General features: G+C 51.1%; 1 protein-coding gene across 1 annotated transcript in view; it reads right to left on the bottom strand.

Annotated features, from left to right (window-relative positions):
• The window catches only part of FGF11 (fibroblast growth factor 11), a 105,313-nt gene that overhangs the window by 25,240 nt on the left and 56,542 nt on the right, over nucleotides 1-23,531 (bottom strand). The window contains exon 4 of the mRNA XM_069767590.1: nucleotides 4,556-4,754. Coding sequence (XP_069623691.1) covers nucleotides 4,556-4,754 — 199 coding nt within the window. The remainder of the gene's footprint in view (nucleotides 1-4,555; nucleotides 4,755-23,531) is intronic.

The following is a 23,531-nucleotide window of genomic DNA, read 5'->3' as shown; positions in this document are numbered from 1 at the left end:
ATTTGTGCCCCCATACTATCCAGATTTGTGCCCCCATACTATCCAGATTTGTGCCCCCATACTATCCAGATTTGTGCCCCCTATTGGGGCACAGATCTGGACAGTATGGGGGCACAAATCTGGACAGAATGGAGGCACAGATCTGGACATATGGGGGCACAAATCTGGACATTATGGGGGCACCGATCTGGACAGTACGGCCCATACTGTCCAGATCTGTGCCCCCATAACATAATGTCCAGATTTGTGCCCCCATACTGTCCAGATCTGTGCCCCCATTCTGTCCAGATTTGTGCCCCCATTCTGTCCAGATTTGTGCCCCCATACTATCCAGATTTGTGCCCCCTATTGGGGCACAGATCTGGACAGTATGGGGGCACAAATCTGGACATGCATATAACAATATGCATATAACAATGCTTATAACGTTATACTGCATATAACAATGAGAAATGTACAATGAGAAATACTATGGTCATGAGGCTGGAGTACTACAAGTACCAGCTCATATGCTGAGTATATGAGCTGGCACTTGTACTCTGGCCTCATGGCCATAGTATTTCTCATTGTACCCCTTTACAGTGCATATCACCACAGTATATGGTGCTGATAATTATGTGCTCATATACTGTATGTATGAGTTTACATGGGACTGTATATATATATATATATATATATATATATATATATATATATATATATATATATATATATATATATATATATATATATAAATACATGGGACTGTATGTATGAGGTTACATGGGATTGAATATATGAGGGGGTTATCCTTTTTATTTCACTTTTTTTAAAATAAATAATTTTTTGAAAGGACCTCTGCCAGGCATATTTCACTCTTGAGGGCTTAAAAAGCAGCTCTGGTGGTGATAAGAAGCTGATTTAAAACCCCCAAGAGTGAACTCCGTGAGAGCTGTATGTGTGGAATAATAAATTATATTTTGGCGGTCTTCAGCAGTCATGTCCTGCTTGAAGTGACTCTAGTGGCGTAGCACTTTGCAGCCGGCTCTATTCTACTTATAGAGAAAGCTGAGTGCTACGTCACTAGTGTCAATTCAAGCAGGAAATGCAGACCGTAGTAATATAAGTTATTATTCCACACATACAGCTCTCACGGAGTTCACTCTTGGGGGGTTTAAATCAGCTGCTTTTTAAGCCCTCAAGAGTGAAATATGCCTGGCAGAGGTCCTTTAAGGGTGCCAGATATAATGTAATACTCTTCTATTTTAGTGTGTGGCTGCGCACACTATCTCAGCAGTGATGGAGAAGTATTTGAGAATGGAAAAGGCAAATGCCGAACAGGACCCTGGACACAATTCTAACCCAGATGAAGGCCCTAGTATGAGAGGTCGACAAAAGAAAAAAGACAAGACGGTGAGCTCAAGGCAATACAGCGAAAGCGATCTTTCATTTGGGGATGCGACAGCACCAACATCACTGTGCTTGGTGTGTGGTGAGAAGCTATCCAATAGCGCCATGGTGCCAAGCAAGCTTAAACGCCATCTCCAAACGAAACACCCTTCCGTTCAAAACAAGCCGATGGAGCATTTTGTACGCTTACGTACAAACAATGAGAAAGGGGCAACTTTTTTGAGAAAAAGCACAAAGGTAAATGAGAGAGCCCTCAAAGCTAGCTACCTTGTTGCTGAACTCATAGCTAAATCAAAAAAGTCCCACATTGTGGCAGAAACATGAATACTGCCAGCTTGTAAAGCTATTGTAAATGAGATGCTTGGCCCTGACGCAGCCAAAGAGATAGCTAAAGTGCCTCTCTCTGATAACACAATTGCCAGACGGATTGATGACATGTCTGCGGACATTGAAACAGTTGTTTTGGAAAAAGTGCGCATCAGTAAGAAATTTGCCTTGCAACTTGATGAGTCGACGGATATCAGTGGACATTGTCAGCTGTTGGCCAATGTGCGTTTTCTGGATGGAGAAGCCATTAGAGAAAACTTCCTATTTTGCAAGGCACTGCCAGAAAAATCAACAGCAGAGGTAATATTCCAGGTCACATCGGAATATCTTGATAAAAGTGGGCTTACATGGGAAAACTGCACAGGTGTCTGCACTGATGGAGCTGCAGCCATGGTCGGGCGCATCAAAGGCTTTGTAAGTAGGGTTAAAGAAAGAAACCCAGATGTTCTTGCTACCCACTGTTTCTTGCACCGTGAGGCCCTCGTTGCAAAGACCTTACCAGCAGATCTAGCTCCCGTGTTGGATGATGTTGTGCGCATAGTGAACTTTGTGAAGACGCGACCTTTTGAGATATCGCTTATTTGCGTATTTGTGTACAGAAATGGGAGCGGAACATAAAATCTTATTGCTCCACACGGAGGTCAGGTGGCTGTCACGCGGCAAAGTGCTGGCCCGTGTGTATGAGTTGCGAGAGGAACTTAAAATATTTCTGACAAACGAGAGGTCCGATTATTCAAAGCTGCTTGCAAGTGATCAGTGGTGTGCAAAGCTGGCATACCTGGCTGATATATTTCAATATCTGAATGAACTAAACACACGGATGCAAGGCCGAAATGAAAACCTGCTTACAAGCACTGATAAAATGAACGGATTCCGTTTAAAGGTGCAGCTCTGGCAGCAACATGTGCAGGGTGGCAACCTTCAGATGTTCCCGCTCACCGAGAAACTGCATGATGACAATACTGCTGCAATGTGCGAGGTGATTGGCAGACATTTGAAAACTCTTGAGGAGAAGTTATCGTTTTATTTCTCTTCAACCTTCACAGAATGCCTTGACTGGGTTAGGGACCCATACAGCTCATTATCCGTTGCTGGAAAGGACATGACTTTAAAGGAGCAAGAGGAACTCATTGAACTGAAGCAAGATCGCGGTTTAAAGCTAAAGTTTGCTGATCTTCCTTTGGACAGTTTTTGGTTATCTGTTGCCAAGGAGTTCCCCATTCTGGCCAACAAAGCTATTTTGACATTGCTCCCATTTTCGACCACATATCTATGTGAGCTGGGCTTCTCAAGCTTGACTGCGATAAAAACTAAAAACAGGGAGAGACTGAGAACTGTTGAGGAAGAGCTTCGTGTGTGTCTTTCCACCATTCCTGCCAGGATATCCCTTTTGTGTTTATCGAAACAGGCCCATGTTTCACACTGAGTGAGTATAAATACATTTAGAATCTATATTATTAACTATATGTATAATATGTACTGTTTTAGTGTCATTTTGTGCCATTTTGGTTGGTGGTGTGCCCCGGGATTTTTTAAGTATAAAAAGTGTGCCGCGGCTCAAAAAAGGTTGAAAATCACTGCTCTATATAGACCTAGCTTTGACTACAACTGTTGTCAGTGATCAGTTCAGCTGCCTGGCTTGGAGTGTGAAGGAGTGTAGTGTTGGAGCTTGGAGGTTTATCTACTTAGATTGTTGTCTGCTTATTTGGTTGCATGTTAAACCTGTTTTCTCTCCTTTGTTCTTTCCCCCCTTTTTTCCTACTCAGTGTTTCCTCTGTGGTTGTGTGAGTTTCCAGGGTGTTTGCTATTTAAGTTACTTTGTCTCTATTCCCTGTCTATTTGTCGTTTTGCTATTTTTGTGCAGTCCTCCTTCCTGGCGGTCCCTAGAGTCAAACATGGCGGAAGGTTCCCTGATGTTTTGGGGTTGCTTTGCTGCCTCTGGCACTTGACTGCTTGACCGTGTGCATGGCATTATGAAGTCTGAAGACTACCAACAAATTTTGCAGCATAATGTAGGGCCCAGTGTGAGAAAGCTGGGTCTCCCTCAGAGGTCATGGGTCTTCCAGCAGGACAATGACCCAAAACACACTTCAAAAAGCACTAGAAAATGGTTTGAGAGAAAGCACTGGAGACTTCTAAGGTGGCCAGCAATGAGTCCAGACCTGAATCCCATAGATCACCTGTGGAGAGATCTAAAAATGGCAATTTGGAGAAGGCACCCTTCAAATATGAGGGACCTGGAGCAGTTTGCCAAAGAAGAATGGTCTAAACTTCCAGCAGAGCATTGTAAGAAACTCATTGATGGTTACCGGAAGCGGTTGTGCAACCAAGTATTAGGCTGAGGGTGCCAATACTTTTGTCTGGCCCATTTGTGGAGTTTTGTGTGAAATGATCAATGTTTTGCTTTTTGCTTCATTCTCTTTTGTGTTTTTTCATTTAAGAAAAATTAAATGAAGATAATAATACCAAAGAATTTGTGATTGCAATCATTCTCAGGAAGAAACTGTGTATTATCTGACAGAATTGCAGGGGTGTCAATACTTTTGGCCACAACTGTAAAATGATGGAAGTCTCATGTTTAAAGCAGAAGTGTATAATGAAATATGGAGCCTGAAAGTCAGAAAGTCTGAACATTGTTACCCTTTGCTCTTGACTGTGTGTCCCAAACCCCTGCGATCCCCAACTATTCAAAGCTATATCTCCCACCCTTAGGACCCCCACTGGTCATGGCTATATCCTCCTGCCCCAGGACCCCCCATTGGTCTTACTAATACCCTCACATTCCTTGAATCCCCATTAGTCATTGGTCTCTCATGTAGACGTCCCCTCGTCTCCTTACCATCTGTCAGCTTTGGAAGAAAGTGACCGGCTGGTCTGTGTTTCTTCACCCGGTTTCCTTCCATGGCCCGCCCATCCTTGTTGAGGCCCAGGTACCAAAACCGCCCAGAGCCGCGCTGCCGGTAAAGTGTCGAGGAATAGGTGACAAAATAATTGTCAAAAACGCTCTCCTTAAAGCGACACTCGGCTGTGAAATGAACCTGAAAAAGAACGAGGGGGAAAAGGATGAATAAGGGTCTGGCAGAGGGAGACAAAATGTGTATAGGGGAAGGTACAGAAGAAAGGAGGCAAGTATAGAAGACAAGGGGCAAATACAGAGGACACAACACGGGGGCAGGTACAGAGGACAAGGCACAGGGGGGCAGGTACAGAGGACGGGGCAGGTACAGAGGACGCGGCACAGGGGGCAGGAACAGAGGACATGGCACACGGGTCAGGTACAGAGTACAGGGGGCAGGTATAGAAAACAAGGGGTAAATACAGAGGACACGGCACAGGGGGCAGGTACAGAGTACAGGGGGCAGGTACAGAAGACAAGGGGTAAATACAGAGGACACGGCACAGGGGGCAGGTACAGAGGACAGGGCACAGGGAGCAGGTACAGAGGACATGGCTCAGGGGGGCAGGTACAGAGGACAGGGCACAGGGAGCAGGTACAGACGACATGGCACAGGGGGCAGGTACAGAGGCCATGGCACAGGGAGCAGGTACAGAGGACATGGCACAGGGAGCAGGTACAGAGGACATGGCACAGGGAGCAGGTACAGAGGACAGGGCACAGGGAGCAGGTACAGAGGACAGGGCACAGGAGGCAGGTACAGAGGACATGGCACAGGGGGGCAGGTACAGAGGACAGGGCACAGGGGGGCAGGTACAGAGGACAGGGCACAGGGAGCAGGTACAGAGGACAGGGCACAGGGGGCAGGTACAGAGGACAGGGCACAGGGGGCAGGTACAGAGGACAGGGCACAGGGAGCAGGTACAGAGGACATGGCACAGGGAGCAGGTACAGAGGACAGGGCACAGGGAGCAGGTACAGAGGACAGGGCACAGGGAGCAGGTACAGAGGACATGGCACAGGGAGCAGGTACAGAGGACAGGGCACAAGGAGCAGGTACAGAGGACAGGGCACAGGGAGCAGGTACAGAGGACATGGCACAGGGAGCAGGTACAGAGGACATGGCACAGGGAGCAGGTACAGAGGACAGGGCACAAGGAGCAGGTACAGAGGACAGGGCACAGGGAGCAGGTACAGAGGACAGGGCACAGGGAGCAGGTACAGAGGACAGGGCACAGGGAGCAGGTACAGAGGACAGGGCACAGGGAGCAGGTACAGAGGACAGGGCACAGGGAGCAGGTACAGAGGACAGGGCACAGGGGGGCAGGTACAGAGGACAGGGCACAGGGGGGCAGGTACAGAGGACATGGCACAGGGAGCAGGTACAGAGGACAGGGCACAAGGAGCAGGTACAGAGGACAGGGCACAGGGAGCAGGTACAGAGGACATGGCACAGGGAGCAGGTACAGAGGACAGGGCACAGGGAGCAGGTACAGAGGACAGGGCACAGGGAGCAGGTACAGAGGACAGGGCACAGGGAGCAGGTACAGAGGACACGGCACAGGGAGCAGGTACAGAGGACAGGGTACAGGGAGCAGGTACAGAGGACAGGGCACAGGGAGCAGGTACAGAGGACATGGCACAGGGAGCAGGTACAGAGGACAGGGCATAGGGAGCAGGTACAGAGGACAGGGAGCAGGTACAGAGGACATGGCACAGGGGGGCAGGTACAGAGGACAGGGAGCAGGTACAGAGGACAGGGCACAGGGAGCAGGTACAGACGACATGGCACAGGGGGGCAAGTACAGACGACACGGCACAGGGAGCAGGTACAGAGGACAGGGCACAGGGAGCAGGTACAGAGGACATGGCACAGGGAGCAGGTACAGAGGACACGGCACAGGGAGCAGATACAGAGGACACGGCACAGGGAGCAGATACAGAGGACATGGCACAGCGGGCAGGTACAGAGGACAGGGCACAGGGAGCAGGTACAGAGGACAGGGCACAGGGAGCAGGTACAGAGGACAGGGCACAGGGAGCAGGTACAGAGAACATGGCACAGGGAGCAGGTACAGAGAACAGGGCACAGGGAGCAGGTACAGAGGACATGGCACAGGGGGCAGGTACAGAGGACAGGGCACAGGGGGCAGGTACAGAGGACAGGGCACAGGGGGGCAGGTACAGAGGACAGGGCACAGGGAGCAGGTACAGAGGACATGGCACAGGGGGCAGGTACAGAGGACAGGGCACAGGGAGCAGGTACAGAGGACATGGCACAGGGGGCAGGTACAGAGGACAGGGCACAGGGAGCAGGTACAGAGGACAGGGCACAGGGGGGCAGGTACAGAGGACAGGGCACAGGGAGCAGGTACAGAGGACAGGGCACAGGGAGCAGGTACAGAGGACATGGCACAGGGAGCAGGTACAGAGGACAGGGCACAGGGGGGCAGGTACAGAGGACAGGGCACAGGGAGCAGGTACAGAGGACAGGGCACAGGGAGCAGGTACAGAGGACAGGGCACAGGGAGCAGGTACAGAGGACAGGGCACAGGGAGCAGGTACAGAGGACAGGGCACAGGGAGCAGGTACAGAGGACAGGGCACAGGGAGCAGGTACAGAGGACAGGGAGCAGGTACAGAGGACAGGGCACAGCGGGCAGGTACAGAGGACAGGGCACAGGGAGCAGGTACAGAGGACAGGGCACAGGGAGCAGGTACAGAGGACAGGGCACAGGGGGCAGGTACAGAGGACAGGGGGCAGGTACAGAGGACAGGGCACAGGGAGCAGGTACAGAGGACAGGGGGCAGGTACAGAGGACAGGGCACAGGGGGGCAGGTACAGAGGACAGGGCACAGGGGGGCAGGTACAGAGAACACGGCACAGGGGGCAGGTACAGAGGACAGGGCACAGGGAGCAGGTACAGAGGACAGGGGGCAGGGAGCAGGTACAGGGGGCAGGTACAGAGGACATTGCACAGGGGGCAGGTACAGAGAACACGGCACAGGGGTAGGTACAGAGGACAGGGGCAGGACATGTCCATTTAGAAAGGATCCTGCTGTGCCAGAGGAAAATGTCTTCTAGTATAACTGGCTTTATTTCCATAGCAACCAATCAGATCTCCACTTTCATTTTACCTCAGCAATGTAAGAAATATTAAAGCCATAATTTCTTCCCTGCTAGTCAGGTAAATCTCTGTGGAGAGCGATAGTGATGTGTGATACACGGTGTGTGTGATGGAGGGCGGCAGTGGTGTGTGATACACGGTGTATGTGATAGTGGAGGGCGGTAGTGGTGTGTGATACACGGTGTGTGTGATGGAGGGCGGCAGTGGTGTGTGATACACGGTGTATGTGATAGTGGAGGGCGGCAGTGATGTGTGATACACGGTGTATGTGATAGTGGAGGGCGGCAGTGATGTGTGATACACGGTGTATGTGATAGTGGAGGGCGGCAGTGGTGTGTGATACACGGTGTATGTGATAGTGGAGGGCGGTAGTGGTGTGTGATACACGGTGTGTGTGATGGAGGGCGGCAGTGGTGTGTGATACACGGTGTATGTGATAGTGGAGGGTGGCAGTGATGTGTGATACACGGTGTATGTGATAGTGGAGGGCGGCAGTGATGTGTGATACACGGTGTATGTGATAGTGGAGGGCGGCAGTGGTGTGTGATACACGGTGTGTATGTGATAGTGCAGGGCGGTAGTGGTGTGTGATACATGGTGTGTGTGATGGAGGGCGGCAGTGGTGTGTGATACACGGTGTATGTGATAGTGGAGGGCGGCAGTGATGTGTGATACACGGTGTATGTGATAGTGGAGGGCGGCAGTGATGTGTGATACACGGTGTATGTGATAGTGGAGGGCGGTAGTGGTGTGTGATACACGGTGTATGTGATAGTGGAGGGCGGTAGTGGTGTGTGATACACGGTGTGTGTGATGGAGGGCGGCAGTGGTGTGTGATACACGGTGTATGTGATAGTGGAGGGTGGCAGTGATGTGTGATACACGGTGTATGTGATAGTGGAGGGCGGCAGTGATGTGTGATACACGGTGTATGTGATAGTGGAGGGCGGCAGTGGTGTGTGATACACGGTGTATGTGATAGTGCAGGGCGGTAGTGGTGTGTGATACATGGTGTGTGTGATGGAGGGCGGCAGTGGTGTGTGATACACGGTGTATGTGATAGTGGAGGGCGGTAGTGATGTGTGATACACGGTGTGTGTGATAGTGGAGGGCGGCAGTGATGTGTGATACACGGTGTGTGTGATAGTGGAGGGCGGTAGTGATGTGTGATACACGGTGTGTGTGATGGAGGGCGGCAGTGGTGTGTGATACACGGTGTATGTGATAGTGGAGGGTGGCAGTGATGTGTGATACACGGTGTGTATGTGATAGTGGAGGGCGGCAGTGATGTGTGATACACGGTGTGTATGTGATAGTGGAGGGCGGCAGTGATGTGTGATACACGGTGTATGTGATAGTGGAGGGCGGTAGTGATGTGTGATACACGGTGTGTGTGATAGTGGAGGGCGGCAGTGATGTGTGATACACGGTGTGTGTGATAGTGGAGGGCGGTAGTGATGTGTGATACACGGTGTGTGTGATGGAGGGCGGCAGTGGTGTGTGATACACGGTGTATGTGATAGTGGAGGGTGGCAGTGATGTGTGATACACGGTGTGTATGTGATAGTGGAGGGCGGCAGTGATGTGTGATACACGGTGTGTATGTGATAGTGGAGGGCGGCAGTGATGTGTGATACACGGTGTATGTGATAGTGGAGGGCGGTAGTGATGTGTGATACACGGTGTGTGTGATAGTGGAGGGCGGCAGTGATGTGTGATACACGGTGTGTGTGATAGTGGAGGGCGGTAGTGATGTGTGATACACGGTGTGTGTGATGGAGGGCGGCAGTGGTGTGTGATACACGGTGTATGTGATAGTGGAGGGTGGCAGTGATGTGTGATACACGGTGTGTATGTGATAGTGGAGGGCGGCAGTGATGTGTGATACACGGTGTGTATGTGATAGTGGAGGGCGGTAGTGATGTGTGATACACGGTGTATGTGATAGTGGAGGGCGACAATGATGTGTGATACACGGTGTGTGTGATAGTGGAGGGCGGCAGTGGTGTGTGATACACGGTGTATGTGATAGTGGAGGGCGGTAGTGATGTGTGATACACGGTGTATGTGATAGTGGAGGGCGGTAGTGATGTGTGATACACGGTGTGTGTGATAGTGGAGGGCGGTAGTGATGTGTGATACACGGTGTGTATGTGATAGTGGAGGGCGGCAGTGATGTGTGATACACGGTGTATGTGATAGTGGAGGGCGGTAGTGATGTGTGATACACGGTGTATGTAATAGTGGAGGGCGGCAGTGATGTGTGATACACGGTGTATGTGATAGTGGAGGGCAGCAGTGATGTGTGATACACGGTGTGTGTGATAGTGGAGGGCGGCAGTGATGTGTGATACACGGTGTATGTGATAGTGGAGGGCGGTAGTGATGTGTGATACACGGTGTATGTAATAGTGGAGGGCGGCAGTGATGTGTGATACACGGTGTATGTGATAGTGGAGGGCGGTAGTGATGTGTGATACACGGTGTGTGTGATAGTGGAGGGCGGCAGTGATGTGTGATACACGGTGTATGTGATAGTGGAGGGCGGCAGTGATGTGTGATACACGGTGTATGTGATAGTGGAGGGCGGCAGTGATGTGTGATACACGGTGTGTGTGTGATAGTGGAGGGCGGCAGTGATGTGTGATACACGGTGTATGTGATAGTGGAGGGCAGCAGTGATGTGTGATACACGGTGTATGTGATAGTGGAGGGCGGCAGTGATGTGTGATACACGGTGTGTATGTGATAGTGGAGGGTGGCAGTGATGTGTGATACACGGTGTGTGTGATAGTGGAGGGCAGCAGTGATGTGTGATACACGGTGTGTGTGATAGTGGAGGGCAGCAGTGATGTGTGATACACGGTGTGTGTGATAGTGGAGGGCAGCAGTGATGTGTGATACACGGTGTATGTGATAGTGGAGGGTGGCAGTGATGTGTGATACACGGTGTATGTGATAGTGGAGGGCGGCAGTGATGTGTGATACACGGTGTATGTGATAGTGGAGGGCGGCAGTGATGTGTGATACACGGTGTGTATGTGATAGTGGAGGGTGGCAGTGATGTGTGATACACGGTGTATGTGATAGCGGGGTGCGAAGTGTGATACACGGTGTATGTGATAGTGGAGGGCGGCAGTGATGTGTGATACACGGTGTATGTGATAGTGGAGGGCGGCAGTGATGTGTGATACACGGTGTGTATATGATAGTGGAGGGTGGCAGTGATGTGTGATACACGGTGTGTATGTGATAGTGGAGGGCGATAGTGATGTATGATACACGGTGTGTGTGATAGTGGAGGGCGGTAGTGATGTGTGATACACGGTGTATGTGATAGTGGAGGGCGGCAGTGATGTGTGATACACGGTGTATGTGATAGTGGAGGGTGGCAGTGATGTGTGATACACGGTGTGTATGTGATAGTGGAGGGTGGCAGTGATGTGTGATACACGGTGTATGTGATAGTGGAGGGTGGCAGTGATGTGTGATACACGGTGTATGTGATAGTGGAGGGCGGCAGTGATGTGTGATACACGGTGTATGTGATAGTGGAGGGTGGCAGTGATGTGTGATACACGGTGTGTATGTGATAGTGGAGGGTGGCAGTGATGTGTGATACATGGTGTGTATGTGATAGTGGAGGGTGGCAGTGATGTGTGATACACGGTGTGTATGTGATAGTGGAGGGTGGCAGTGATGTGTGATACACGGTGTGTATGTGATAGTGGAGGGTGGCAGTGATGTGTGATACACGGTGTGTATGTGATAGTGGAGGGCAGCAGTGATGTGTGATACACGGTGTGTATGTGATAGTGGAGGGTGGCAGTGATGTGTGATACACGGTGTATGTGATAGTGGAGGGTGGCAGTGATGTGTGATACACGGTGTGTATGTGATAGTGGAGGGTGGCAGTGATGTGTGATACATGGTGTGTATGTGATAGTGGAGGGTGGCAGTGATGTGTGATACACGGTGTGTATGTGATAGTGGAGGGTGGCAGTGATGTGTGATACACGGTGTGTATGTGATAGTGGAGGGTGGCAGTGATGTGTGATACATGGTGTGTATGTGATAGTGGAGGGTGGCAGTGATGTGTGATACACGGTGTGTATGTGATAGTGGAGGGTGGCAGTGATGTGTGATACACGGTGTGTATGTGATAGTGGAGGGCAGCAGTGATGTGTGATACACGGTGTATGTGATAGTGGAGGGTGGCAGTGATGTGTGATACACGGTGTATGTGATAGTGGAGGGTGGCAGTGATGTGTGATACACGGTGTGTATGTGATAGTGGAGGGTGGCAGTGATGTGTGATACATGGTGTGTATGTGATAGTGGAGGGTGGCAGTGATGTGTGATACACGGTGTGTATGTGATAGTGGAGGGTGGCAGTGATGTGTGATACACGGTGTGTATGTGATAGTGGAGGGTGGCAGTGATGTGTGATACACGGTGTGTATGTGATAGTGGAGGGCAGCAGTGATGTGTGATACACGGTGTGTATGTGATAGTGGAGGGTGGCAGTGATGTGTGATACACGGTGTATGTGATAGTGGAGGGTGGCAGTGATGTGTGATACACGGTGTGTATGTGATAGTGGAGGGCGGCAGTGATGTGTGATACACGGTGTGTATGTGATAGTGGAGGGTGGCAGTGATGTGTGATACACGGTGTATGTGATAGTGGAGGGCAGCAGTGATGTGTGATACACGGTGTATGTAATAGTGGAGGGCGGCAGTGATGTGTGATACACGGTGTAGGTGATAGTGGAGGGCAGTAGTGATGTGTGATACACGGTGTATGTGATAGTGGAGGGCGGTAGTGATGTGTGATACACGGTGTATGTGATAGCGGGGTGTGATGTACACAGGATTATTCACCTCCCCACTCCAGTCATATAGGCTTTGGTTGTGAGGTGCCATTACATGTGCAGCATCGCTTCAGGTGACATGTCGTCAGTACAGGGGACATGTTGTTCTTCTGCAGAGTGTACTGGGATCAGTTTCACTCACATTTCCTCATAATCCTCTCCTGTGTGCTGAACATGACGAGGGCCGGACACATAGCATTAATAAATAGTAACAGCCACAAATACACACTACCTGTCCGGCCCCTGTCAAGTAATAGCCCGGACTGCATGCCCCCCGCGAGGCTTAGGCGAGGGTTCAGACGAGGGATGCTAGTCAGCCTGGGAAGACACAAGGTTTGCGTGATCCCTTGTCAATGTTCTAGATTTGGTGCACTTGGACGACAGAGCGAGGGGAGAAGTCTATGTTTTGACGGTCCGATGGGGGCTTGTTTGAATCAGGAAGTGGGTGAAAATCTGGAAGGACGAATATTTTGAGATTTTTCCCCATTATCATTGGATAAATTTAATCTTGGTGGGGTTAAACCGAATGAGAGAAATAAAGAAGGAGGAACAGAGACGTCGCCTCATTCCTCGAACTTGTAGTGGTTGTAAGCGTTTCCTATATTGTCTAGTGTGATTGGCGAGAAGGCGACTCGATCAAGGAGGCTTACTGTACTTATGGTGGTACAGCATGGCTACGTTATGATGAACAATTTAAGCAGAGGAAAGTGGTTTGACCAAGTTTGCACTCGGACCAAAAGAATATTAGCTTATGGTTGCTCCTAATAGCCAGTGGCGTATCTAGGGGGGGTGGGGGGGGGGACAGCCGGGGCATGTGCCCCGGGCGCAGCTGGGCCGCCTAAAGCAGCGGTCCGTAGTGTCTCCCCCGGCAGCTGCATTCTGCCGCCCCCCGCACTGGGAGTCGGCTGTTCTCTGTGCCGACTGTCAAGCGGATAGCCGGCACAGAGAAGCTGCAGCGCGCCGGCTCCCAGTGTTCAATTGTACTGCATCTGAGATGCCGGGTCAGAGCGACGCCAGCAGCGTTATCAGGTCATGTGATCACGCTGCTGACGTCACTCACCTGCGCGGCAAAGCAGACTCCTCACCAGGCTCCCAGGGCAGCGTCAGTCATCTTTCTTTGCTTAGGCTACTTTCACACTAGCATTTTTTGCAATACGTCGCAATGCGTCGTTCATGGGAAAAAACGCATCCTGCAAAGTTGTTTGCAGGATGCGTTTTTGCCCCATAGATTAACATTAGCGATGCAATTGCGACGTATTGACACACGTTGCAACCGTTGTGCGACGGTTGCGCCGTGTTGTGGCGGACCGCCGGGAGCAAAAAATGTTACATGTAACGTTTTTTGCTGCCGACGGACCGCTTTTTCCGACCGCGCATGTGCGGCCGGAACTCCGCCCCCACCTCCCCGCACCTTACAATGGGGCAGCGGATGCGCAGGAAAAATGCATCCGCTGCCTCCGTTTCACTGCTAGCGTCAGAACCTCGGCCCGACGCACTGCGACGGGCCGAGTCCGATGCTAGTGTGAAAGTAGCCTTAAAGCCACCCACAGTGCAGGATGTACAAACACTGCCCTGCACAGTGCGTGTCTGTAATTGGCTGTGAGCTCCTCCTCACCGCTTCCTGGATCTCCTCTTCAGCTCCAGGGACAAGAGAAGTTTCCCTGTGTGTGCAGAGCGGTGGCAACAAGCAAGAAAGGGAAGAGGTGGGCGGAGCCAGGTATGTGGGGGGAATTAGAGTCATGCTGAGGTGAGGAGAGTTGGTTACTGGAGAGGCTACTGAGGAGAGGAGAGGGGTGATGATGGGAAAAGCTACTGAGTGGAGATTGACACACACTACTGGGCAGTTGTATTCCTGCGGAGAGGGTGGAAACCTTACAGCACTTTCCCCTGCATGGCTGCTATTCACAGACAGGAGCCCCCTCCCTCCTGTAATGCTCCCAGCAGCTCAGTAGTCGGGACGGGGTGGGGGGAGGCGGGGAGGCATGCAAGACTGACAAGATTCATTCCTGACTGCATGACCCCCCATTTCCTGTCCTCTATATGTGTATATACAGTGTGTATGGTGTGTGCAGGCTGTGTGCTGTAATGTCAGTACATATGTGTATAGTGTATGTGCAGGTTGTGTGCAGGCTGTGTGCTGTAATGTCAGTATATATGTGTATAGTGTGTGTGCAGGCTGTGTGTTGTACTGTTAGTTTATATGTGTATATACAGTGTGTATGGTGTGTGCAGGCTGTGTGCTGTAATGTCAGTATATATGTGTATAGTGTGTGTGCAGGTTGTGTGCAGGCTGTGTGCTGTACTGTCAGTATATATGTGTATAGTGTGTGTGCAGGTTGTGTGCAGGCTGTGTGCTGTAATGTCAGTATATATGTGTATAGTTTGTGTGCAGGCTGTGTGCTGTAATGTCAGTATATATGTGTATAGTGTGTGTGCAGGCTGTTTGTTGTACTGTTAGTTTATATGTGTATATACAGTGTGTATGGTGTGTGCAGGCTGTGTGCTGTAATGTCAGTATATATGTGTATAGTGTTTGTGCAGGTTGTGTGCAGGCTGTGTGCTGTACTGTCAGTATATATGTGTATAGTGTGTGTGCAGGTTGTGTGCAGGCTGTGTGCTGTACTAGGGAGTGGGAATTTATTGTGTGTGGGGAGAATTGGAGTGGAGATGGGGGATTGAATGTGTGGGGTAGATCTGAGGACACAAAATGAAGAGCAAAGGGGAGATGGGAGGCACGTATGAGAAAACAGTATGGGGGAATGGGGGGCATGTATGAGGAAACAGTATGGGGGATGGGTGCAGACAGTTTGGGGAGCAAACAGGGGAATGTATGCAGACAGCATAAGTAGCGATGTGAAAAACGTATGTGGACAGAGTACGGGGAGTGAGGGTGTTGGGATGTGTGCATGCGTAGCATGGAGGGACAGTGTAAGGGCACAGCCAGGAGGGGACAGTATACCAAGGAGGGGGAGTGTGATGAGAGTACAGTATAAATACTGGGCCCTATAGGGGGGACACAGTGTGAGAGGACAGTGTGAAAATGGGGGCCGGTATGGAAAGGGGAGGTCAGTGTGAAGAGCGTGTACCATAAGAGGGACAGTGTTGGGGTCATATTTTATGCAGACAATATAGTGAGGGGCAATATTTTTCTTCAGGAGCATTATAATGACACTTGTATCTTTAAGGGTGTCGTGGAGATTTTCTGCAAAAGAGCGGAGAAGATGGAAGTCTGCAGAGACGGCTGTGGATGAGAAAACTCATCATGGGGTCTGGCCAAGATCAAGAAAAGGAGAACGACTCCAGAGACGACGTCATCTATAAGGTACCTGGATGTAAATGTTTTTTGTGATACTGACTAAGGCTACTTTCACACTAGCGTCGTGCACTGCACGTCGCTATCCGTCGTTTTGCAGAATAAACGCATCCTGCAAAAGTGCTTGCAACGTTTTTTGGTGCGTCGAGAACATCTTTTCCGGCCAAGCATACGCGGCCTGAACTCCGCCCCCACCTCCCCGCACCTCACAATGGGGCAGCGGATGCGTTGAAAAACAGCATCTGCTGCACCCGTTGTGTGGCGCATGCAACGCTGGGGTCATTGCGTCGGCACGTCGCATCGCGACGTGCAGCACACGACGCTAGTGTGAAAGTAGCCCAACTCATGTTTTTATTTATGTTAGGAGCATTAAAGGGGAAACTGTTAAACTGTAAAGCACTGCGGAATATGTTGGCGCTATATAAATAAAGATTATTATTATTATTATTATTATTAAGGGGATGTCCAGGTTTGTGATGAGTCTGCAGTCATTCTTTGTGACTGCAGACTTCTGACTTCTCACAGTGCGTACTGCACGCTGTCAGGATTCTCTCGTGCTGGCGATTTACATACATGCAGTCACGTGCTGACTAGACATGTGTCACGATATGGTATGAAATATCATAAGTAGTTCTCTTGCTAGTCTGCGTGGGCTAAGCCCCCCTTCTTGGAGTGATACTGCAAATTCCTGGCTTTCCTTCTCAGAGAGTGTGGGGGTTAGGAGAGCCAAAAGTATTTACGACCGGCATTTCCTGTGTAAGCTCTTGTTCAGCTATAAGTGAAGTAGAAACTTTGAGGATCCATGAAAGATTCTTTGTTTAGTTTTTGTTAGATATTTGGCAAGCGATTTAAGCTAGACATACGAAAATATATATTCTTATTCTCACTCGGTGTACCTACCCATTCCCCGAAACACGGGCTTCTAACTCAGTCTGGTAAAGAAGTAGGGTTTTCTCTGTAAATATGTATCCCAGATAGGACATATTTGATCTCATTAGAATGCTCACGTTAATCCGAGATGAATGATGGGTTGGTTAGGACTATGAGATGTTTTGTAGCAGAATTATAGAAATTAGATATAGGTTAGGGTAAAATCAGTAAACTGAAGAGGTAGGAGGGACGAGGTGATCCAACCCCTTTCTGGGATGTTACAGGCTTAAGCTATAACTGTCTGCACACATCCCCAGCTTCCTTCTTGTCCTATTTTCCTGGAAGAGCTGAGTACATCCCATGAGTTGGGACGTATGGAAAACTGCCCTAGCCTGGTTGCCTGTCATGCTTTGAACATGTGAGTGTTGCTTTTTCTCATTTATTCCCTTTATGTTATAATTACCCTTGTACATATTTGCAATTGTCTCATTTATAACATCTTTATAAAATATTTTTGATAAAGCACTGCCTAATTTTTTATGGGATATAATATTATATGTTAGTTCTTTCTCCATGCTCTAAACGCACCCTGTCTCTGGAAGAGAATTACGCTACTGTGTTGGGTTAGCTTCGGACCCGTTTAAATCGAAGCTGGTGGCAGTGATACCGTGCAGACTTTTGGGTTATGCTGAAGCGACTGCGACGTTGCTAATTATTGTTCCTGCCTGAGTGGGAGTAGTTTATCGCGTCGCTGCAGCGTGCCCAACAGCCAGTACATAGCAGGCAGCCTTTCTGGCGACTAATTACCCTAGGTGCAGTACCTAATCTGACCTGAGAGTAAGGGGGCGCCAGAGAGCTGCAAGTGTTAAGTGGAACTGTAAGCGGGATATACATAAATCCCTGCAGTTTGTGGTATATTGAAAGCAGTGGGATACCTAGAATAAGCCCCTGCTGTGAACTAAGAGGTCAATAGCCTTGTGTGTGTTTTCTCATCACATTGTGGAATGGAGGGATAACTAAGATAAGCCCCCCTGCACATGTGATAGCCGTCTGTTGGCCTAAAGTCACCTCAATCCGTGACGTAGGGGTGACGGTCACGGTGTGAATCCTGACCCATTGGTGACAGCGGTCAGGGGAATCGTGACAATTGGTGGCAAGGCGGTGGGATATCTTAGAGCATTAGTGATTTGGTTTGAGTAATCATTCCTCTCACTAAAAACTTTCTTGCGAGGACTCTGCGCAAATAAGTTTGGAGAACGAACTCAGTGTTTTATTAGTCTTGAGACAATTGTGTACGGGTAATTATCCCCTCCCTTTCTCTTCATTTTTCTATCCTATCTTTTATTTGGCAACCATGGTTGTGCGGGGAGAAACCTTCTATGAGCAGCAGACGAGAGACACCCTTGTTGCCTTATGCAAGTCACAGCACATTGACTTTGCGGGCAAAAACAAAGCCCAACTGGTCGCAGTTCTGGTGCAATGGGAAGCCGACCAAGCCAGGTCACAGAGCCCAGAGGCCGCAGAAGCCAGCACCAGCGAACATGGTGCTGCAGCAGAGGTCCCACCACTGAATGCTGGCCCTGTTAGCAATCCGGGCGAATTGGACCCCCACCTGCAGGCGGCCTTGAAAGAATTCCCCACTGACGACCATGACGGACGTCGGCAGCTGATTCAGCAATACCGGCAGGAGGCCCAGCAAGCCGAGAGAGAGGCCCGAGCCGAGAGAGAGGCCCGAGCCGAGAGAGAGGCCCGAGCCGAGAGAGAGGCCCAGCGAGCCGAGCGGCAAGCGGAGCGGGAGTACCAGCTGCAGTTAGCCCAACTGCAAATGCAGGGGTCGTCCCAGCCCAGCCGTGAGCCCAGCAGCGCTCAGATACCTAAGCCCCGGCCCGATCACTTCCCTGTTATGGAGAAGGACGGAGACTTGGACACTTTTCTGCGGGCCTTTGAGAAAGCCTGCAGACAGTACCAGCTGCCTACAGATGAATGGGCACGATACCTGACACCAGGGCTGAGAGGTAAAGCTCTGGAGGCGTTTGCTGCCCTCCCTCAAGAACAAGATGGAGACTATGAGGCCATCAAGCAGGCCCTGATAGCAAAGTACCAGCTTACTCCCGAGGTGTACCGTAGAAAGTTCCGGACCCTCCAACGTGCCCCACACGACAGTTACAGTGATGAGGTGCATGGACTGGGGACCCACTTTGACCAGTGGACCCAAGGACTGTCAGTGACCACCTTTGCACAGCTGCGAGACCTGATGATCAAAGACCAGTTCTTTCATCTTTGCCCAGCTGAGGTGCGACAGTTCGTGATGGACAGAGAACCCAAAGACGTGACGAAAGCAGCGCAGATTGCCGATGCCTATGAGGCCAACCGTAGATTGGAAGTGCGGAAGCCAGTCACCACCAGCTGGAGAGGGGGTAAGCCTGCAACCAACGCCAGTACCCCTGCCAGCCAACACACCAGAGGTCCTGTCCCCGTAGCCAACAGCGCCAGACCTACCACCGAACCTCGCAAGTGTTTCACCTGCAATCAGACTGGTCATATCAGTCCCTCCTGTCCAGCCAAGCAGAAGAACACCCCAGCCAAGGCCCCAGGGTCTAATGCAGCAGTTCTTTTGGTGGGTGGTGTGGTTGGGAGGGTGTGTGACAACGTACAGCCCGTCACTGTGGGGGGATATGTTGCTACAGGCCTCAAGGACACCGGGGCTGAACGAACCCTCATCCGAACCGAACTGGCGGCCCCTGAAGAAATCATTCCGGGGAAAACCCTAACTGTCACTGGGATTGGGGGCATCAGCTGTCCCTTACCGATGGCCCGGGTTTTTATTGATTGGGGTGCCGGGAGCGGGGTGAAGGAAGTGGGGCTGTCTGATAATTTGCCCACTGATGTTTTGTTGGGGACTGATTTGGGGAGGTTGGTTGCCCACTACGTCACTGATACCCCTCCCAATCTACTAATAAGGGTAACGTTAACCCTGATGATGATGATGATGATGGGAGATCGCATGTGTTACCTGACCATGCTTTATCTTGTAATGATGCATCTATTAACCATTTTTTTCCTAGGATTGATGGTGAAAATGTTGTACTTGTGCCAGCTGAACCTGATAATGATTTTTCTGTGAAAGTTAATGTGTCCATAGGTACAGGCGTGCCCAGCCACGTCGCTCTGCAGAGTGAGACGGCTGAGGAACCCCTAACAGGGGCAAGTGTCGGTGCTACAGGAAATGGGGAGATGCATGGGAACCGTGAGGAAGGTGATGCCATGAAAGTGACCAGTGCCACCGAGGAAGGTAACTGGCCCATAAGTAGCACTGCCCCTGGAGTGTTGGGGGTGGATGGGGAGGTAGAGCCCATAGCAGCGCCGGCTGATGGGTCTGTAAAAACCCCCGGGGAGACAGCCTACGTAGCTGCTGTCACCCGCAGTCAGAGTGCCCGGAACACAGATAACTGTCTACCTTCCGGACCCTCCTCAGTCATTACTGTGACTGAACCAGAGGTGGACCCAGAGCAGGTCCAAGAGGGTTCCCGTGGGGAAGGGACCCTGACGTCGCTTCTGGCTTCCCCTAGCCAGGAGTTTCAGGCCGCTCTGCACACAGATGCGAGCCTAGAGAGTTTGAGACAACTTGCCCGGACGCACTTCTCCGAGACTGATAAGGAGAAGGTGTTCTGGGAGCAAGGAAGGTTGTACCGGGAGACAGTACCCGGAGAATCACAAAAGGAGTGGTTGAGGGAAAGACAGCTGGTCGTCCCGCAGCAATTCCGGGGTGAGTTGTTGCGGATTGCCCATGAGATCCCACTAGCTGGACACTTGGGGATCAGCAAAACTAAGGCCTGGCTGTCTCAACACTTCTATTGGCCTAAGATGGGGACAGATGTGTCAAACTACTGCCGCTCCTGTATCACTTGTCAAAGAGTGGGGAAGGCGGGGCCTGCTCTTAAGGCTCCCCTGATCCCGTTGCCAGTGATAGAGGAGCCTTTCCAGAGGATCGCGGTGGGCATTGTGGGCCCGCTGGCCGTCACCAGCAGCTCTGGAAAGCAATACATCCTTACTGTGGTAGACTATGCTACCCGGTACCCAGAGGCAGTAGCTCTGTCGTCAACTAGGGCAGAAGCGCTGGGGTCCTGGGTTCTAATCCACGCAGGACAACATCTGCAAAGAGTTTGTATGTTCTCTCCGTGTTTGCGTGGGTTTCCTCCGGGTTCTCCGGTTTCCTCCCACATTCCAAAGACATACTGATAGGCAATCTAGATTGTGAGCCCCATCGGGGACAGTGATGATAATGTGTGCAAAACTGTAAAGCGCTGCGGAATATGTTAGCGCTATACAAAAATAAAGATTATTATTATTATTATTATTATTATTATTATAAGGTGGCGGATGCCCTGTTGGCCATCTTTTCACGTGTAGGGTTTCCCAGTGAAATGCTTACTGATCAAGGGACCCAATTTATGTCTCGCCTAATGGAGGCTCTCTGTAAGAGAATGCAGGTGAAGCACCTGGTATCGAGTGCGTATCACCCACAGACCAATGGCTTGTGTGAACGCTTCAATGGTACCCTCAAACAGATGCTACGCATGCTGGTTGAGACTCAAGGGCGCGACTGGGAGCGGTACCTCCCACACCTGCTGTTCGCTTACCGAGAGGTTCCGCAGGCCTTGACGGGGTTCTCCCCCTTCGAGCTCCTGTACGGCAGGCGAGTCCGGGGACCCCTGGGGTTGGTAAGAGAATCCTGGGAAGAGGAGCCGAACCCTTCTGAAGTGTCCATAGTGGAGTATGTCATGCGCTTCCGTGACAAGATGCAGACCTTGACGCAGTTTGTGCATGACAACATGACGCAGGCTCAGGCTGATCAGAAGCACTGGTACGACCAGAACGCCCGGGAGCGGACCTACCATGTGGGTCAAAAGGTGTGGGTGCTGGTCCCCGTACCAACGGATAAGCTTCAGGGAGCCTAGGAGGGCCCGTACGTCGTCCACCAACAGCTCAACCCGGTCACGTACGTGGTCACGCTTGACCACGCTCGGGGTAGGCGAAAGGCCTTTCACGTCAACATGATGAAGGCTCATCACGAACGTGAACCTTTTGTCCTACCGGTCTGCAGCTTGCCCGAAGACGGTGAGGAAAACACCCTCCTGGACATGCTGGCCCAAGCCAAGGCCAATGGGTCCATCGAGGACGTGGAGGTAAGCGCCTCGTTAACTGAATCCCAGCGGTTGCAGTTGCAAACCACACTGGAACCGGGTCGTGTTCTCCAACCGACCTGGGAGGATTCAGTTAGCAGTCCATGAGGTGGACACCTGGAATCACGCCCCACTACGGCGAACACCCTATCGAATCTCTGACCAGGTGCAGCAGACTATGCGCCAAGAGATCGATGAGATGTTACAGCTGGGGGTGATTCGACGGTCAAAGAGCGCGTGGGCATCACCTGTAGTTCTCGTGCCAAAGAAGGACCGGACCACCCGGTTCTGCGTGGACTACAGGGGGCTCAACGCCATCACAGCCTCGGATGCGCACCCAATGCCGCGCATTGAGGAGCTGCTTGAGAAGTTAGCTGGCGCAGATTACCTAACAATAATGGATCTGAGTCGAAGATACTGGCAGATTCCCCTGAGCCCCGAGGAGCAGGAAAAGTCCGCCTTTATCACACCCTTTGGACTGTACGAGTCCACGGTCATGCCCTTCGGGCATGAAGAATGCCCCTGCCACTTTCCAGCGGATGGTCAACCTCCTGCTTCAGGGACCGGAGACGTACGCCGTGGCGTACTTGGATGACTTTGCCATCTTCAGTCTCTCCTGGAAGGAACACCTGCAGCATCTCGAGGAGGTGCTCAGGCGAATTCACCAAGCAGGACTGACTATCAAGCCGGGAAAGTGTCAGATGGGCATGAGGGAGGTTCACTACCTGGGGCACTGGGTAGGCGGGAACCGCCTGAAGCCAGAGCCTGACAAAGTGGGAGTGATCGTGAACTGGCCCACTCCCGTGACCAAGAAACAGGTGATGTCCTTCTTGGGCACTGCAGGGTACTATAGGCGCTTCGTACAGCACTATAGTAGCCTGGCAAAACTTTTGACGGACCTCACCAGGAAGAAGCTACCCCACATCGTCAACTGGACAGATGGCTGTGAGGGGGCCTTCAAGGCGTTGAAAACCGCACTGTGCAACGCCCCTGTGTTGAAAGCAGTCGACAGCAGTCGACCGTACTTGGTGTAGACCGACGCCAGCGAGTTTGGCCTTGGTGCTGTGCTCAGCCAGGTTGACTCGGAGGACCAAGAGCACCCCTGTTGTGAATTCTGTGGCAGAGCTCCCTCCTGTGGTCACAAGTGGTACATCGGCTGATTCTCTCTGTGAGCTTCTGTTGGTGGAGGGGGCTTCCTGTACTGTTATGAAAGGCAATTCAGTACCACAATGGACATAGCGGTCAGAGCACATACAGTGATCTGACAATAACCCAAAATCATAGAACGAGCTCTGAGACGTGGGAACTCTGCAGACCGCAATCCCTAATCCTCTCCAAACAACACTAGAGGCAGCCGTGGATTGCGCCTAACTCTGCCTATGCAACTCGGCACAGCCTGAGAAACTAACTAGCCTGAAGATAGAAAATAAGCCTACCTTGCCTCAGAGAAATACCCCAAAGGAAAAGGCAGCCCCCTACATATAATGACTGTGAGTTAGGATGAAAAGACAAACGTAGAGATGAAATAGATTCAGCAAAGTGAGGCCCGACTT

This window comes from Ranitomeya imitator, chromosome 4 (genome assembly GCF_032444005.1).
Source record: "Ranitomeya imitator isolate aRanImi1 chromosome 4, aRanImi1.pri, whole genome shotgun sequence".
NCBI lineage: Eukaryota > Metazoa > Chordata > Amphibia > Anura > Dendrobatidae > Ranitomeya > Ranitomeya imitator.
The sequence above is the reverse complement of the archived record's forward strand: the minus strand, read 5'-3'. Positions and strand labels throughout refer to the sequence as shown.